The 19100-nt window shown below is 48.0% G+C and overlaps 1 protein-coding gene across 1 annotated transcript in view; it reads left to right on the top strand.

Annotated features, from left to right (window-relative positions):
* Positions 1 to 19100, top strand: part of SLC13A4 (solute carrier family 13 member 4) — a 233885-nt gene that overhangs the window by 182130 nt on the left and 32655 nt on the right. Inside the window, exon 14 of the mRNA XM_085650527.1 lies at positions 7891 to 8052. Within this exon, the coding sequence (XP_085506653.1) occupies positions 7891 to 8052 (162 nt within the window). The remainder of the gene's footprint in view (positions 1 to 7890; positions 8053 to 19100) is intronic.

Here is a 19100-nt window from a genome sequence, read left to right as displayed (position 1 = left end):
AAGCTGCTCTGCAACAGAACCTCTGGCCAGGGTTTTTTATACAGAAAAATCCTGATGTGCAGCTCTCTCTTGAGCAGTGACCCATGTCGTGGACGGCCACAAGAGAAGAGAAAAGCACACACTCAACTTTGGCTCAGAGCACACATTACATATACTCCAGACATCTGAACATGAGACAAACACAAGCATGCACCCACCACAGACACGCAAAGTACAAGCAGTACAGATGCTCATGCAGCACAATTCACAGGGGCTCACACTGCAGGCACATTACCATGCATTATGTATCACATTCACACCACACACAAGGGCAGCAGGATGACACACAGTGAACACAAGTTAGAAGTACGTACAACAGAGACTTGGGAGCATTCAGACAGACACAGATACGTGCGCACTTTATAGATACATGCACAACAAAGGTGCAAACACACACAACACAAAGACATACGGTGGCTACAAAGAACAAGCATTGGCCGTGCGGCCGTGAAAGTGACGCGGCCCCGTGAGTGATCTCATGCTTAATGAGGAAGAGAGGGAGGGGCGGGTAGGCAGAGCGAGGGGCACTCACTTACTAACTGCCACAAGCAAACTCTCACTTACAACTGATTATAATTCTTGGTTGCCCTATTTCATAATTTCGTCAATTTTAAGGACAAAACTTATTCAATCCAATGGATCATAAAATAATACACTAGTCTGCATTTCAAACTACAGTTTCCTAACCTCTGTCATGCCACCTAATTGGGACATTTCCCATATTTAAGGTTTTGTATTGTGCGCACTATGCCTCCCAGCAACACTATGTAAACGAGCATTGGCATAGCCAATAGGTCTCGCCTTTGGGACCTTATAAGTGTTTAGCCATGCAACAGTTGATGTTGTTGCACCAAGGATATTGTGCTGCATAACTAAATACTTATAAGGTCAAAAAGCGAGACCTATTGGCTATGCCAATGCTTGTTTTAATTGAAGAGAAGCGTACAAGGCTGGAGAGGACACTGTAAACATCACAAGTGACAAACAAAACTGTCAGTGAATCTCTTTTCCATAAGTAGTGTGCACAGAGCCTCGTACCCCCAAATCAGTATGCACAGACGAGTGGTATTTTACTAAATAAGCATTTACTATAAACTATTTGTCTGCAAATCGTGTGGATTGGAATCAGTGTAAGTATGATAAGCATCTCAGCAACAATTATGCAAATTAGAGGAACATGAAATGTGCCTCAATCATATTTCCTCACACATCCCTATCTTACTAGTTTTTTCTACTCTATAACCAGCCATCTAACCGCATGGGTAAGTCCTAAATAATATGCGGATATGCCAAGTCATGCAATGCCGTCCCACCTAAATTCTTGTGCCTTCGGCCCTAAAGCCTGACCTCAGTGTTTCAGCATCCCTCCAGCAACCGGACAGTGTGTCTAACCCGGCCCCTGAGTGAGGGTGGGGTTGGCTCATTGACTTCTGTATCAACGAACATGATTTTCAACAGGGCTTCTTGTTCAAACAAAATTGTGTGAGCAAAAAATGACTGCTACTTACCCTCCTGTCTTCTACAAGGGCCTCTCCATCATAGCTATCTTTCAGCTGCTACATGTACAAACAATGCGTGCGCCACCTGCCTGTGCTTCTTGTCTGGTCCATCTAGGAAAACTGTGATTCAGGCCCTTATTACTTCTCGGTTGGATTATGCCAACGCTCTGTATCTTGGACTGCTGGACTATGTCATACATGGAGTACAGGTGGTCCAGACGTCTGCGCCACGATTATTACTTAATCCATCTCTGAGAACTTCGGTCCCAAGTACCTCCAGACTCTGCCTTCGCTCCCTGTAAGGAAACACATTGTGTATAAGACTCTGGTGCTCATTCATGGTGCTCAGTCCAAATTACCTGTTCACCAGAATCCATTTCTACTGCCCTGCCAGGTACCTCTGGTCCTCGAATAGGGCCTTAGCAAAGGTCACTAGAAATCTTCGGGCCGGGGTTCGTTCTTTCTTCTTCCTTGGGCCCTCTGAGTGGAATAAACTTCCCCTGGACCTTCAGCAGGAGACCTCGAGGCAGATTTTTATAAGAAAGTTGAAAACATGGCTTTTCACCCAGACTTAACTGAATTGCTGATAGACTAGCGCCGGGACACTCCTAGAAGCATCTGTGCGCTCTACAAATCCCACTCATCACCACCAGAGAAGGAATGGAAATGTTCCTCATTGATTCTGTTAGCAGGAGGTAAGAAAAACATAGCAATCCAAATACACATTTATTAGCTGAAAATAAACAAGTACCCTGCTTTCTGTGCCTTTGGCTCGCACACGCATTGTATTAGAAAGTTAAGACATTAATACGTGTTGTGTGCAATCAGGCATGATCTGAATGCAACACAAAAACACACATAAAGCGTCACCAGACAAGTCAATACTAGTTTGATGTCATGGATCAGTTTTCATGCAGAATCAAAAAAGGCAAATTTGTGTCAACTGTTTTCTGTTTGACTGACTTCTTTGCAGGATGGCACAGGGCTGTTCCCTTGCATTCAATTTATTAAATAATTGGTACCTTTCAATAATCTCACTTAAGAGATTGGTTGCAAGTCCCCTACAAATGCATTTGCAGATCGCCAAGTTCATTAGAGGAAAGAAATGGGGCAGGCCAGAAAAAAAATCAAACAAGGATCACCGACAAAGCTTTTTCAAGCCACGAAGCGGGCTTTGAGCCCAAAAGCATGTCCCAGAGTAGCGAACTAGGCTTTGGTTCCAACAGCTACTTCTGGCTATGAGAACTGTCCGCAATTCTATGAGACATCCCTTCCTTACTTTCCATGGTGAAGACCAGGCAAGTGGACCACTGCAGAAGCTTTCACTATTCATATCCATCAGTCACTTTAGTGGTTAATGATCTATTCAGACTGTAGTTTTAGTCACAAATTAGTAAGGTGTGAAGTGCCTTAAGGCTCAAACAATGGTGCAACACAGTTTTGCTCTTCGGGCACCAACCAGCCACTATGAAGGCCACTGGGTTGGCTTCCCCAATTCAATGAACTGAGCCAGGACAGGTCTAACTGCGTTATCAGATGCATAGGTCTGTATAACACAAAGCAGACGGCAGTCAGAAGTCTCAGGACAGGTGCAAGACAGAAAGGCATCTCAAATACTTTCTGACACTCTGCAGTCTGGGTAACTTTTCATGGGCTGCTCCTTTGAGATCATGAGTGTCAAGAGGGCTAGTCTGATCCCATAATTGGTAACAAAGTTTCATCAGTACCCAGGAGGACCTAGAATGGCTCTCAATTGTGTCTGGGCTATAAAGACCTCACAACCGATCACAGCTTGGAACTGGCTCCCACAGGCCTAATCATGCCACTTAAGAGGCGTGCATATGGCCTGAGGTCATTGGTCAGACCTGAGAAGTCTAACCAATGACAGTTGCATTAATGGTCAATTTGACTCTCTGTAATGCAGCCAACATCTATAGATGTGCCCTAGATGATCATTACAAATGTTACTAAAACAACTATATTTACAAACTGACATTACAGAATCCCTCTGGATCTCAAATAATGCCGCCATGGCTTTGCTTGATTGCCGTAGGGCAGCGCCGCAGGCCTTACTGCTGCGCTGCACTGCCTTACAGCCAAAAAAAGGGCAGGAATGCGCGTATCTATCAGATACAGTGCATTCTTGTCCTTTTCCCCTGCACTGGCGCACAATGGGCTGCCATGCGCCAACGCAGGCACCTTTGCACCATGGTGCAAGGGTGCCTGCATCGCGGGGATGATATTTTTTGATCAGGAAGGGAAACCTTCCTGCACAAAAACAATCACAAGACGTTTTTTCCTCTTTCTATGTGTGCTGCAGCCCCAGTGTATGTAGTTAACAAATACCTTCAGCCTGCTCAATTTCCCAGTTCACCACTATTGTAGCTAGTCTCTTGCAACAATTTCAATCACTCAAACAGCATTTGTGAAGCGCTACACTGTCACCCCTAGGGGTATCTGGGTGCTGTGTCTCCATCGAAGAGATAGTTCTTGAGTCTCTTTCTGAAATCTGCATGCAAGGGGGGCTGTGTGGAGCTGGAGAGGTAGGTCATTCCAAGTCTTTGCAGCAATGTAGGAGATGGAGTTGCTGCAGTTGCGATAGATGCGGGGCGTGTGTGCGAGGGCGAGTGGAGAGAAGCACAGGTGTCTAGCGGGTTGGTGTAAGCTTTGTCGATGGTTCAGGTAGGCAGGTCCTAGGTCGTGGAGGGCTCTGTAGGCATGTATGAGGAACTTGAACTGAGATTGTTTCTGTAAGGGGAGCCAACGGAGGCCTCTCGGTGGGCCATGTGGGTTCGTTTGAGAAGGTCCAGGATGAGTCTGGCTGCTGCGTTCAGTATGGTCTGGAGTCTTCTGAGGAGATGTGTTGAGATGCCAGCATAGAGGGCATTACCGTAGTCGAGGTGGCTGGTAACAAGAGCCTGAGTGAAGGTCTTTCTGGTGTTGGCTGGGATCCATCTGAAGATTCTGTGGAGCATGTGAAGTGTGTGAAATGTGTGAAAGCAGGAGGAGGTGACTGCGTTAACTTGTTGTTTCATGGTCAGTTGGCTGTCGTTTATGATGTCGAGGTTGCGTGTGTGGTCAGTCGGTGAGGGTGTGGGAGCGAGTTCTTCAGGCCACCAGCTGTGGTCCCAGGCAGAAGTGTTCTTCCGAAAGATCAGTACTTCGTTTTTGTCAGAGTTGAGTTGGAGGCAGTTGTCTCTCATCCATTTGACTATGTTGGTGATGACGTTGCAGAAGTTGATTTTGGCGTTGGAAGGGTCCTCTGTGAGCGAGAGGATCAGTTGAGTGTCATCGGTGTAGCAGATTATGTTGAGTCTGTAGCATCTGGCAATGTATGCAAAGGGGGTCATGTAGATGTAGAACAAAGGGGGCCTGAGGGCTGATCCTTGTTGTACACCACATATGCATATGATGTCTTTGGGTGCAGAGGTGAAAGGAGGCAGTCGGATGCTCTATGTGCGTCCTGTAAGGAAGGAGGAGATCCATTTAAGGGTGTCTTGCTGTATGCCTATGTTGTGGAGTCTGTTTATCTTTCACTACCAAGTAAATTTATTAAAATATTGAGCTAGTGCAGAATGTTGAAGCAAGTTTGTGTTCAGACACTCTAGAAAGTACTGTGTACCGTCTGCTTGCTCTACATAAAGCAAAAATGTGGTAGTCTTCTAATATATGCTTTTAACAATATGCCACGTGTAATAGTGAAAATGTAACTTTCACTAGCGTGTCTCTGTGGACTACGCTTAATAGGAATGACCGCATGGAAGGTAAAAGTAGCAATGAGGGAACATAAAAGCAGTATTCAATATGCAGGACTAGTAATAAATTAGTGACTCACCTTAATGATAAAAAGCACTCCAACCATGAGATTATGTGGATCATCACAGAAAAGATGAGACCGAGCAGATATACCCAAACAAACACATCCTCTCCGTGTATAAGGGTATTAATGGGCCTTTAAATTGGAGACGCATATAAGAGGCCTTAATGATGATGGAGGGCAAGATGGAGGTTCCAACTTGATACTAGCAGCAGTTAGGTTACTGTTTTCTTTTAATCAGACTTCATCAGAGAATATGGCATCCCTGGTATAAAACCCCAGAAACGCACTTGTTTGAGAGATGGAGATGACTGCCATTAAATATGATTAAAAACTTCCAATATGACTACAAGACAGTATCAAGACATTTTTTCTAAGTATGTTTATCATGGCAGCAGGTGTATCATTTCTCTTTTTATGTGTCTTACACACCACTTTATTGTAGGGCACGGAGTAGGGAAATATGGTAGGAGCCTTAGTCTTCATGAATGCCCTTGTCCTTAGAGGCTAAACGAGAAGCAGAAACATGTCAACAATAGTTAGACGTGAAGGGTCTGAACAAACCATCTTTTTTTATGTTTCTGCAAGGGACAAACTAATAACATAGTAGTTCATTACACCAAAATACTATTAATAATGGCCCTATAGTGTGAATAACTGAACATAGGGCTGGATGACTTTTACAACATATTCATATCAATCTATGAAAACAAAGTGTTTGAGCCCACAGCAACATTCAAGAAAACCAAAATAGCAGATACAGAAACCACCATGAACATCGGCATCCATTAATGGTGAGGATGAGGTGTGCTTTGTCCTGAGGAATACCATTCAGGAGGCCCCTAGGATTTCTGTGAGCCCATGGGGAAGAGCATTGTCATTGACCAGATTCCAAAATATGCAGTTATGAAGCCCCTTACTGGGAAAAAAGATTTCAATTCTTTCAGTAGGCAGAGTCAATACCAAGAAGTCTAGGTTTCTTAGCAATGGGTTCCTTGAGGGTGAAGTTGGTGATGAGGGTGAATCCTATTAACTTGGCATTATGGTAAAATGTAGGGAATGATTCCCTCCAGGGTCCTTTTGACTTGAGCAAAGGTTGGATTGGTTGTTGCTGCTGGCGAAGAGAAGAAATTCATTCTTAGTGAGGTTGAGCTTCAGGTTTATGCTGGACATTCAGGTCTGAAGAAGGTGCAAATAGTGCTTCAGGCACCAAATGTAGAGGGTGGAGGAAACTTCCACGTACAATTGTGGGCCATCTGCATGTCGGTGCATTTTGACACGGTTCCATGTAGCATTTGAAGATAACAAAAATTCTGCTGGTGACCGAGAACTGCTAGGATCCAGAGGTTGCACATGTGAATGAGCTACTGTTGGTTGGATAGGTAAGAAAGAGAACAGTAGTGGACATTGCCAGAAAACCTCATTTGAGACTTCAGGATATGGATGAGGGTGTTTTAGGCAACAGTGATAAAGGTGGCTGATAAAACTAGAGGTATCAGGAAGCAAGTGTCATCTTTATCTGAGGCCAGGAGTCAGTGACTATTATCTGTAAGGTGACTGTTCTAAGCTGCAGCATGATATGAAGCCTGAGTTCTTCGAGGTCTAGCTGTCTTCAGGAGTGGGAGAATCTAGCTACTCAGGACCTTTTGTGAAGCTGTCTAAAATGAGGTAGCATTAACGATGGGTATCACCAGTGAGAGAGCTTCTCCAATGAAGATTTTGATGACTTATGAAGGTAAGTTATAATCTTCGCAGGAGGCCACTTTGGAGAAGTTGAGAGAATCAATGAGGTCTATGACAGAAGGTTGAAATATGACTACAGTGGGATGTTTCTGGTGTGGTGAAAGGTGGGGCGCAGGAGGTATGGTGGTGTTGATAGGCTGTCGGATAGTCTGTATTTTTTCAGGTTAAGTTGTTGTTAGCACTGAACTGAACTGTGGAGTGTGGGATAGATGGGTCTAGCATCAGGTTTGTGCAATGTTTGGTTTCCTTGCAGAGCGTCGTTCTAGAATGATGTAGACAAGACAAATATGTTTTACAAGTGAAAGGGACAAATCATCTTCAATAACACCACCAGTGCGCAATTTTCATGTTCCTACAAACAAACACTAAATGGCATTTGCACCACTCTGACTTCCACTGTATCCTTAATGTGATAACATCCCCTCATTCTCATCCAGAAAAGCCTTAACTGTCCTTACATATTTGACTAAATGGATACTCTGCTACACATCAAATAATAGTTAAATTCATTTTGGAATATCATAATTTGCATTAACCATGTAACCAAATACACTAAAATTGAATTATCGTGTCACTCAATTTACTGAGACAATTGGAACAATGTTGATTACAGTACAGCGGGGAAAAAACATTTAATGACTAGGTATTCCTTATCTGCAGTTCAGTTATATTCTGACATACAGCATAGCCCTCTCTCAGACTGGGTTAACTATTATCTCCACACATGAATGTATGATGAAAACAGGTGTTAAAGATGTTGTAAGGTTAAATGGGTTTTCTTGACTTTTTCAGACGTCTGGCCTCTCCACTTGGATTGGGCGACAGATGGAAGGCCTCAGCAGCCTCCCTTATTGGGTTGTCACCCTGTTTGCCTGTGTGCTGGTCTCTGCAGTAACTGAATTTGTGAGTAATCCTGCCACGGTAACCATCTTCCTGCCCATCCTTTGTAGCCTGGTAAGTATAAAGACGTACCTATCTAACCTAAAGACTCAGAGAAGATTAGCACAGAGCTCTTACTACTAAGATCCAGTAAACTGTTATAACCATGCTGCTTATGTACATCACAACTTTACTATATACAAATTATGCAGTCAAAACAGACCACACTCTTACACTCTACTACCCCACAACCCAGTTACTGACACACCATGCAAACTCACAGTCCTGCTGGGTAGACATTGTATAGCCTTACATCCATGCGACAGATCATCTACTTACACACCATTCAGCATTATGGCCCTTAGATGCTATATAACACAGACCCACTGCTTGCATGCTGTAAAATCCAATGGAACAGCTACTTGCACAGCATACAGCCTCACAGCACAAATGCTTCTTAAACGCTATACAACATCACAGACCTATGGGCAAGACACTGAATAACCTAATATTCCAGCCATTCACACAATCTAAACCTTACACAAAGCTGTTTATGAATGTTCATCATCACCACCTGCTTCTCATGCAGAGGAAAGCGTCACAGTTCAGGCAAGGCCTCCAAGCATCATGCCCCTTAGAGTCGGCAACAAAAAAACAGATGATGTACAAACTTGCAGGCATGTGCAACTTCACACTGTTATTTTTCATTCACTGCACAAGCATACAGGCCCGCTGCTTTCTTGCTGTGCAGCACTTCAGCCAAGTGACAACGGTTCCTTTTGTCAACATTAGCATGGTCATGGCTTTTTCTTCCCAGAAGTGTTGTGTCCTGCGAGACAAGTTCTAGTGTCTCACCAGGCACTGACTTAGTAGCCACTCCCCTATGGGAGTGGGCACACACACACACCCCACACCCATCCATCACCGGCGTCACGAGTGACGTGACCCGGCTAATAAAGGGGCCTGAGTGCACGTGCTCGTGGCCAATTCTACAACCTAACTATTGATATCTGCGTGGTCATTCTCCAGGCATGAGGGCCTAGGGCCCCCAAACATTACATTGGCGACGAGCGGGACTTGCCCGCATGTGTGCAGCCACCGTTTTGAAGGTGGTTGAGGGGGAGAATGCTGCCCGTGTCGAGGGCACCCCCTGCAGCAGGGGAAATTTGGCGGAGCGCCCGCTGGGCGTGTGAAGGGCCCCGAGGTGAAAGTGAGGCGGCGGGAGCCCACCCCGCATTGGAAGAGCCTACTGACCATGTATCCGGCGATGTAATGCCCTGGGAGGACAGAAGAAAAGGCGAGTGAAGGAGCCAGTGGCATGACCCCTGCTGCCGGCCTGCTAAGGCTCCGAATGAAGAAAGCAGAGCGGGAGCCCACCCCGCATGTGATCTGCCTGCAAAACCCGGCAGGCTTAAGGTGAGCCAGCGGGTTACGGGAAGAGCAGCGAGGGGGTGCCCGTGTAAAGAAGAGTGGGAAACGCCTCCCTATGCCCACGCATTGAGCCCTGCATCTGCCATCCAACGAGAGAAGGGTGGAGTGGCGCGAGGCAACTGCGGACAGTGGGAGACCCGCTGCGAGTGAGGAAGAGGCACTGGAGATTCCCAGGCGGCAGCCCGTGCAGTGAGAGAGCCTGCTGCGAGGGGCGGGAATAATTAAGAAAGTGAGCGCCTGATCCCCCGCATAGAAAAAATGAAGAGAAGAAGTAAGACACTGTGCCGCCCCGGCAGGCCTCAGGGAACTGAATAGCTGAGGAAGCCGGCTGCCGGGGCTAGAGAAGTGAAAGAAGCGTCCCATCTACTGAGCAAGAGTGGGCACAATGTACATGGCCCGCACAGGCAGTGAGGATATGTGCTACCCACCCTGGACCGACTGAACTACACAAAACGAAGAGAAAGAAAACTTACCGGGAGCTGAGAGAATATGCTGCTTTCGGTGAGAGGGCCTCCTGTGCTGTGTGGTGGGCAGCCATCGGAACCGCAGGAAAATAAACCAGGCCGCCCGCATGGTGAGAGATCCCCAGCCCAAGACTATCACTGCGCAGTGCGCACCAAGTTCCACTGAAAATGTGAATGTATCCCAGGCAGCATTCACTGTCGAGGACAGAAGTGTCTGCAGCTCGGGGGGCACCAGGTTGGAAAGAAGGCAGCACCCCCGACGAGTTGCCCTCAACTCCTCAACTCCTCTGCTCCACGACACCCGCTTAGGCAGGACAATATACAGCACCACGGAACCGGTGGAGGTTCTAGAAAAGAAGGAAAACGGCCGTGACTACCATAGTAAGCCCTGCAGCGCCACCTAGTGGCTACTTTCCAGTACCATGGGTTGGAAGAAATGACTGGCTATAGGCAAAATGGAGCACAGGCTGCTGGGGCTGATGTTCAGAGGCAAAAGGGAGAGGCAGCAATATCAGTGTTTTATTCTGGAAAAAAATATAGATATATACATGACAGCAGTGAAAGTAAATAAATAAAAGATACAAACACAACGGCGAAAGTTTATGGAGAACTGGGCATTGTTAATGGGAGAGATCTGTGCTCACCCACATAGCTGACCAAGAGAGGCAGCTAATTCCTCTCCAGAAGAAAATATTAAGATGATAGGAGGACAACAGAGGAGAGGCACCATAAAAATAAGCGTCACAGCAAGAGCAGTCTGCTGAGTACAACACTAATGTGGCTAGGATGTGTAGTGCCCAGAGCTAGTTAGTGATGTCAAGCGAGTGCTGAAAGTAACTGGGGAGGAAAAAGAATGCCAAGGCCTGTGATGGAGAGAGCAGTGATACCCGGTGGCCACAGGTTGTCGCTGCAGCAACAGGAACAGCAGCAGGAACAGCACAAGAGACACAGCCAAGACTGAAGAAGAGTGCACCACATGCCCCAAGGAGCTGCCTATACCTTCGAAGGAGATAGACCGTCACACCTCACCAAGAGCCCCAAGAAGCCCAAAGCTGCACCGGCATTACGCAGACAAGAGCAACAAAGCGCAAGAAGGAAAGCAACCCCCACTCGAAAGTACGTGGAGGACGGGCACAGGGCGTTCAACTTCCACTGGCTGCCCGATGCCACCTCAAGCAAAGGAATTGTGTCACCCACCCTCAGTTGTGAACGGACATCACCGCAAGAAAGGAGCGTGCACAACCGGTGCCAGAAGAGGGCACCCTAGCAAAGAAGAGCGCGCAGTCTGAGGAGTGCGCTGCATGCACCCAGAAGCGCGCCAGCACAGGTGCATGCCCAGGAGGAAGAGAGACCTCTCCAAAAGAAAAGAAGCACTGCTGGAATCAGCAGGGAGATCCCCTACATCTCCACAGCAACGGAGCACGGAAGGGGCCAAATGCAGCACAGTGTTCTCCCTCACACTGCCTCAAGCAGGAGTCGTCAGTGATCCAAGGCTGACGAGAGTAAAGTCGTACACCACAAGTGGCCAGCCGCCACCACTAGCTCACTACTGCCCGCGGAAGCCATTCCCTGGAGAGGGAACACCCGGAGCAGGAGCTTCGCTCCCTACTGCCTGTGGAAGCCATTCCCTGGAGAGGGAACACCCGGAGTAGGAGCATTGAGAAGCTGCCTGAAGAAGGAGCACCCAAGATGAGTGGCTGCTCGCCATGCAGCCGAGAAGAGCAACTGAAGTTTCGCCCCAGTGGTCCGGAGACCATTGAAGTTCAACGGCCCCATTGGCCTTATTAGAACATGGTGCATGTCATTGCACCCGAAGAAGAAGAGTGGAAATCGTGTCACCCCGAAGAGCTGGACAAACGCAGGGGCGTCAAAGACAACGAGACGAGAAGCACGAGGACTCGTAGCACCACAAGCCAAGACCACCTCCAAAGACACCTGACAGCCACCAAGGCGGACCGACGGCCCTGGCGACAGCACCAAGGGAGAACCACACGTAAGCAGCAGCAAGCGCAAACCGCGTTGCTCCCATCGCTTCACAGTGAGACCGTCCAGCCCGAGTGTCGGCACTCGGAGTCGATTGGCATCCCTGCTCCTAACCGCAAATGCCAACGGTGCAAGACAAGATTCAGAAGAGGCAGTCATGTGGCTACGACGTCCATCCAGAAACTTCCTCTCCTAGTTAATCATCGCCACCTGTCGTCCAGGCCCAATGGCAGCTACGTCATCAGTGCCATGTGCCTGACACCGCACTCAGCAAGATATGTGGAAGTGTAACCGAAGGGTCTGCACCAAGAATCAGACAACCAGCTGAGGTCGGAAGGGAAGTCGTGAGTGGCAGGGCCGGACGATGAAGAAAACCCAAGCTACAACAGGAGTGAGTCCTGACACAGTGACAGCAAGGGAAGAGGGAGATAACCCGAGAAGGAACTGGCAACCGGAGTCCGAGAGTAAGCCGCACAGCCTGCGCGAACAGAGTCTCGAGCCCTACGTTTCTCAGCGTGTCCATCACCCCTTCGTCATCAAAGTCCCAACAGCCCAAGAAGTACAACTACATGCATGTAAGTGCCTCCCCAGACAACATGGAGGTACCTGGCCACTCCCTGCCTCAGGTGATCGACTCCAGACTAGACATCTGTATCCATCAAGGCAAGTCATCACCCGCCGTTGTCCCGATTCACCACATGGCTGGCAACGCTACCACGCCAGTCTTCATCAAGTGCATCTATCGACATCATCTCGGATAAACATGGAATGGAGTCTTACAATATTGCCAAACTAGCCAACATGAAAACTCAGAGGCTACCGGCTAACCGGGTCTGCACCTGAACTGCGGCAGAGAGAGCATGTCCTGACCAAGACCCATACACCCTTGAGGTTTGTGCGAGCGACTGGCTACTGGCTCATTGGCGGTTTCCAGCTGCCCCCAGCCGGCACACACGCAGCCTACCAGCGGTCCTGTGGCAGACCCGAAGAAGTGCCTCCCCAGGCGGGAGAGCTGGAAGAGACATTGCCCCACCAACAGGACACCGGACACAGCAAGACAGCCTAAGAGAGACTTCAGGCGATACAAAAATAATCCAGTGAACTTTCACCATGGACTCCAACCATGATTTTGACGCACCTAGTTATTGAACTGTTGTTAATCACCACATACCATCCTCAAGGTCAGTGAAAGGAATCCATCTGGGACCAAAGGGCATGATTCCACCGACATACTACTAGAATGCAACTGACATCTCCAAGCAAGCGTTCGTGTCCTGAATCACACAGGTTAAATGATGAGTGCCCACTGAGATCGTCCTGCTACAGTCGGAGTCACCGGTCCTGGTCTGCTGTCTTCTGGATGCCTGACCCGAGAAGCTGATGGACTCTGTGGTGTATATTTCATTGTCATTTCTCCCTACAGGTTGGACTAGAGAGCTTTTTGTTTTATTAAAATTTTGGAGGAATGTTGTGTCCTGCGAGACAAGTTCTAGTGTCTCACCAGGCACTGACTTAGTAGCCACTCCCCTATGGGAGTGGGCACACACACACACCCCACACCCATCCATCACCGGCGTCACGAGTGACGTGACCCGGCTAATAAAGGGACCTGAGTGCACGTGCTCGTGGCCAATTCTACAACCTAACTATTGATATCTGCGTGGTCATTCTCCAGGCATGAGGGCCTAGGGCCCCCAAACATTACACAGAATTAGATCTTCCCTAAGTTGCACATAAGGAACTAAACACTGCATTATGTACAAGTTAAACATAGTGCTGCTTAGTTGTAATATTTACTGTTTCTTCTCACAGTCCTTATATTATGAGCATGTCATTCCCCATGCCCAAGGAACATGCAACTGCGCCAATCCTTTAAATATAACAAGTGCCTTCCCTCACCTTTCAGACTTCTCTCTCGGATGACCGGTGTGCGTTGTAGGATGTTTGGATGAGCCTCAACTCTGCTAACAACCGTTCTCAAATCAATGAGCAAAAATGGTACAGTCGGGTGAGGGTGGCGTCGCCGCAGAACGCAATGGCCGCCACCTTAGCTAGCGCCGTAGAACACCCGACCGCCTTCTCAAAATCAGCTTAATGATCCGTCGCGCGTGCATTGGCGGGGCTGCTGGAACCACCACTGAGGCTGGAGCACCGTAAATTATCCTCGCACAACCGCCGACAAGTGAAGTAATTGACGTTCAATTTTGTGGCCTGCCAGAGATCAGATGCCGGGAGCTGCCGCTTCGGAGAGCTGGGTGCGGCGTGCTGTTTCATACGGCCCCTAGTGCACGCGAGGCCGCGGGAGCGCCTGTGACGAAAGGAAGCGGCCCGAGTCCCGGAATCTGGTCCCTGAAGGAGTGGAGTGCTCCTGCCAGGGTCGAGTGACCGAAGCCTGCAGAGGTGGCTGCAGTAGACCGTGACAACTGGGGCCCGGCCGGGTTCCCGACCCTGCGGTATCCTGAGCGCGAGGGTCCTGATCGGCCGCCCCTGTAAAGGTAGGACAGGGCCCTGTGGGACGTTGAACGGCGCAGGAAGAAGGCATGGCTGCTGGTCTGGACCTGGACCGCTGGCCTCTGGAGGGCTGTAGAGACTGTGCCTGAAGAGAATAGGCCGATCGGGCCCTCTCGAACGCTGTGGTGGGCTGGAACTGGCTGGGCGCCCCAGGTGCCTAAACGATCTCAGTGACTAAGCTGCGTCACTGTTATTGTCGCGGTGGGGCAAAGATAAGCTCACAGTGGTCCCCGTCAACTAGGGTGACCAACTGGCATTGGTGCAAATTCAGGACGGTGAGTGTAAAAATTCAGGACAAAGGGTCAAAATTCAGGACACAAATTCAGGACAGGAGGTCAAAATTCAGGACAAAGCTTCAGAACAATAGGTACGTTTTACAGACACATCAGAGGAGGTCGTGCAATAGTATATAAGTAAGCCCAGCCATATCCAAACATATTCAACCATTTGCAAACCTATCCATCATGTATCCTTCCATCTATCATTTCAGTCATCCATCCCTTCATCCATCCTTTCACTCATCTATCCATCCATCCATCCACCCTTTCACCCTATCCATCTGTACACTCATCCATCCACTCTTCTACCATCCATACATTCACTCATCCATCCAGCCATGTACCCTTTCACCCATCCAGCCATCATTCACTTACTCATCCATCCATCCACCCAGTCACTCATCCTTCCACCCATCCACCCTTTCAGTCATCCATCCATCCTCCCTTTCTCTCTCCATCGACCCTTTCACTTAGCCATCCTTCCTTCCATCCACCCACCCACCCACCCATCCATCTACTCATCCACTCATGAATCCATCCATTGACCCTATCACTCATCCATCCTTTCTCTCATCCATTTATCCTTTCACCCTTGCACTTATCAATCCATCCATCTCTCCACTCATCTATTCATCCTTTTGTCCATCTACCCTCCCTTTCACTCACTCATCCATCCTTACATCCACCCTTTCACTCATCCGTCCAGCCATTCACTCTTGCACTTATCAATCCATCCATCATTTCACTCATCCATCCACCCACTCACTCACTCATCATCCACCTTTTCACTCATCCATCCTTTCACTCATCAATCCACCATTTTACCCATCCAGCTACCCTTCCACCCATACATCCAGCTATTTACCTTTTCTCTCATCCATCCTTCCACTCACTCATCAATCCATCCATCCTCTCTCATTATCCATCTATTCAATCTTTCATTCGTCCATTTACCCTTTCACTAATTCATCAATCCATCCATCATTTCACTCATCCATCCACCCACTCACTCACTCATCATCCACCTTTTCACTCATCCATCCTTTCACTCATCAATCCACCCTTTTACCCATCCAGCTTCACTTCCACCCATACATCCATCTAGTTACCCTTTCTCTCATCCATCCTTCCACTCACTCATCAATCCATCCATCCTCTCTCATTATCCATCTATTCAATCTTTCATTCATCCATTCACCCTTTCACTAATTCATCCAGCCATCCACCCATCCCTTCACTTACTCACTCGCTCACCTTTTCATATTATCTTGAACTGAGCCTTTTTGAGAAGAGGCCCATCAAGAACTTCACCCTCGCTGCAGGAGCCATTCCAGGACTGGGACAGAAGCCACCCAGGGCGGAGACAGGATCCATCATCCACCACAGGGGGGACAGGAGCCATCACAGGCGGGGGGGACAGGATCCACCACAGGGGGGACAGGAGCCATCACAGGCGGAGGGGGGGACAGGAGCCACCACAGGGGGGGGACAGGAGCCATCACATGCGGAGGGGGGGACAGGAGCCACCACATGGGGGGACAGAAGCCATCACTGGGGGGGGCAGGATCCACCAGGGTGGGCACAGGGGTGGGCATGCAGTAATAAAGTATGATCTTGGCTCCTCCAGGGTGGGGTAGGGCTCCTCACCCCCTCCCGGACAAGGCAACGAGAAGACAGGCTCTCTTTCCAAAATGTTAGTTTTGCCATCCCCCACTGTGATGTACAGTACTTAAAGGCGATACTCCAAGAGAACTGATTTAACAGATTGTCCTCCAGATTTTGTTAATCAGTGTGGGTGCGATTGTGCCATTTCTTTATTTTATTACATTATAGACTGCATGTTTGAAGAACCGAGGTTTGCTTACAATTTAGTGACAGTAATTAAGCTCTGTGAAGAGAACCACATGCTGCCTGGGGGTAATCAGGGCCGGTTCTACGATTTTTGGGGCCCTGGGCAGGAAGGAATGTGTGAGGCCCCTCTAAATTGCAGGGACTTGAGCATTCAGGGCTGTTTGCATCTGAATAGATGCCCCTGCGCCTGAAGCCGCAGCCCCTCCCTCTCAGTCACCTTCAAGCACCCTTTAACAGCTCATCAAGGGCTGAAGGTATGAGGGTTGCCATCCCGCTGAGCCTCTCCAATGCTGCTGGGGATCTGAGCTTTGGTACTGCATCGGAGTCTGTTACACCCGACCTCAACAGCATCGGAGTCAAGCAGGGAGGTGGGTGGAAGCTGTGCCGGCTTTAGGGTGGTGCGACCGGTGCCCGGTTAAAATTACGGACAAATGGCGTCCGTTAAAGAATCCTTCAAGGACAACGGACAGACGGCCGAAATTACGGACTGTCTGTGAAATTTACAGACGGTTGGTCACCCTACCGTCAACTGACCACATATGCGTGCAATCCCCCCCCCCCCCCCGGCTGGAGCAGGTGACAGTGAATAATCACACGTGAGCCGGACGACTAGGCTAGTTGCTGTGAGGCAGAGGGGATTACCGCTGAGGAGTGGGAGAGCGACGGCACAGCTGTGGGTCTGGACTTGGACCGCTGGCCTCTGGAGGGCTAAAGTTGGGGTTTGCCTGAAGGGAGGTAGCGGATCAGGCCCTCTCTGCTGCTGTGGTGGGCCGGTGACTGGCTGAGTGGCCCAGCTGAATAATCGCACTCAATGCCCCAGAAAAATCACTGCTATTGTCCTGTGCTGGGGCCCAATTTCTTGTTTTACATTTATCTCCAAGAACCCACTCTGGTCGATTGAACCTTTTTACTTGCCCAATAGCGTGGAGGGAGCAAACACAATTATCAGAGAATACTTTCCGCAATTTGACATAATTAAGGACTCGAAACTCAATCTCTATTGCTCTCAGGATTTTATTATCAACATAAACATCTGCAGATATAGGCATCTGAGTACAAGGCACAACAGGTAAATAGGCACTAACACAAATGCTACTCTACGAAGAATCCGCATTCGGCTAAATATAAACAAAAGTACAACTTCTAAAAGCATGAGGTAGATAACTACCAAGCCAATGTCAATATTAGGAATCATTAATCAAAAGCATCTCTGTCCCTACTCTATGCTAGATGACATCCCTACTTAGCATTCCCTTAAGACCCAAAAATCGTGAAAAGGTGTCAGAAGTGAACTTCCTAAGAAGTCTTCCCTTAGAGAGAGCTCGATCTAAAGTGCTCCTTCTAACTCCTCGCCCACCTCTTCTCTCTCTCTCTCTCTCTCTCCTCTCAACCCACGGGGCGCTGTCCCTAATACAAAACCCCAAATCATAGAACACGCCCGCTGTCCCTAATACAAAACCCCAAATCATAGAACACGTCCTCGACCAGGTCTTCTTCCAGTAATTTTCCATCCAGAGCTGACCATCCTCCATCGCCCATCAGCTTGGCCTTGGGTCCCAGACACCGTCCGCACTAGGAGTTGAGATTGGCACATTCCAAAGCACTCCCATGTCTGGCTTCCCCCATAATTCAACTCTTAGACAAAGACCTTTTCTACTAACGAACCAACTGTCCTTGCACCTGCGGTGAGATCATGGGATGGAGAAATACTTCGCATCTTTTAACTTTACAATTTACTGCAGCCCAAAACCTCTACCAGAATAAATCATTTGCGGCCTACCGCATTCAGCTAACATAAGAAAATAACAGGCCTTTCTTCTCAACGATATATGTGCATTCGGGCCTCTACTCGGTTAAACACGCTATTAAATCACATTCTAAGCATTAGTACTTTTACTTTCATATACATGAATAAGCGACCTACATGAGTAATTTTAATCATGTCACACGTTTAACCTAATACATTGCATTGAACGAAAACTAATCGTCATGCATTTTACTGAATACATTCACAATATGTTTTCACATCTCTAACACTTCTATGTTGCCATATAGCTGATATATTTCTTAATACATTTCGCACGACACATCTAAGTATACATTGGTTATGTGCGGGTGCCAACTAACAGTGAATATGATGCACCCCTACAAATTTCAAAACCTTTAGGCGCTACATCAGTTCCCCCCTTTGATGACAACTGTCATCACACCATCATATTCTCATTTCTCCTGGAATAAGAAGCTGATCTAAACGGTACTTGTTACCATTCTACTCTGTCGAATCCCTTCCATCCTTTTAAGATTCTGATATTGACGGTCCTGCAAACTCGCCATTCTCTGCTCATTCGCTCTGAGGGCTCTTTCGACCTTATTCCCTCTGTACCATTTCCAGGCTCCTACGAGGCCCCACAGACAGATCACACAAACCACAGCAATTATTATTGGCTTCAACGCAGATCCAAGAAATCCCATTCCCAAGTTCGCAAACCAAGTCCCCACTCGACCAAATCCTTGACCAAACTTTTCCCACACATTCTCTTCTGTCAAATCTACTATTTCCTTATGGATTGTGGTAATGTTGTCTATGTATTTCTCCAGGTCCTTA

This window comes from Triturus cristatus, chromosome 4_1 (genome assembly GCF_964204655.1).
Source record: "Triturus cristatus chromosome 4_1, aTriCri1.1, whole genome shotgun sequence".
NCBI lineage: Eukaryota > Metazoa > Chordata > Amphibia > Caudata > Salamandridae > Triturus > Triturus cristatus.
This window is presented reverse-complemented; position numbering and strand designations above follow the sequence as displayed.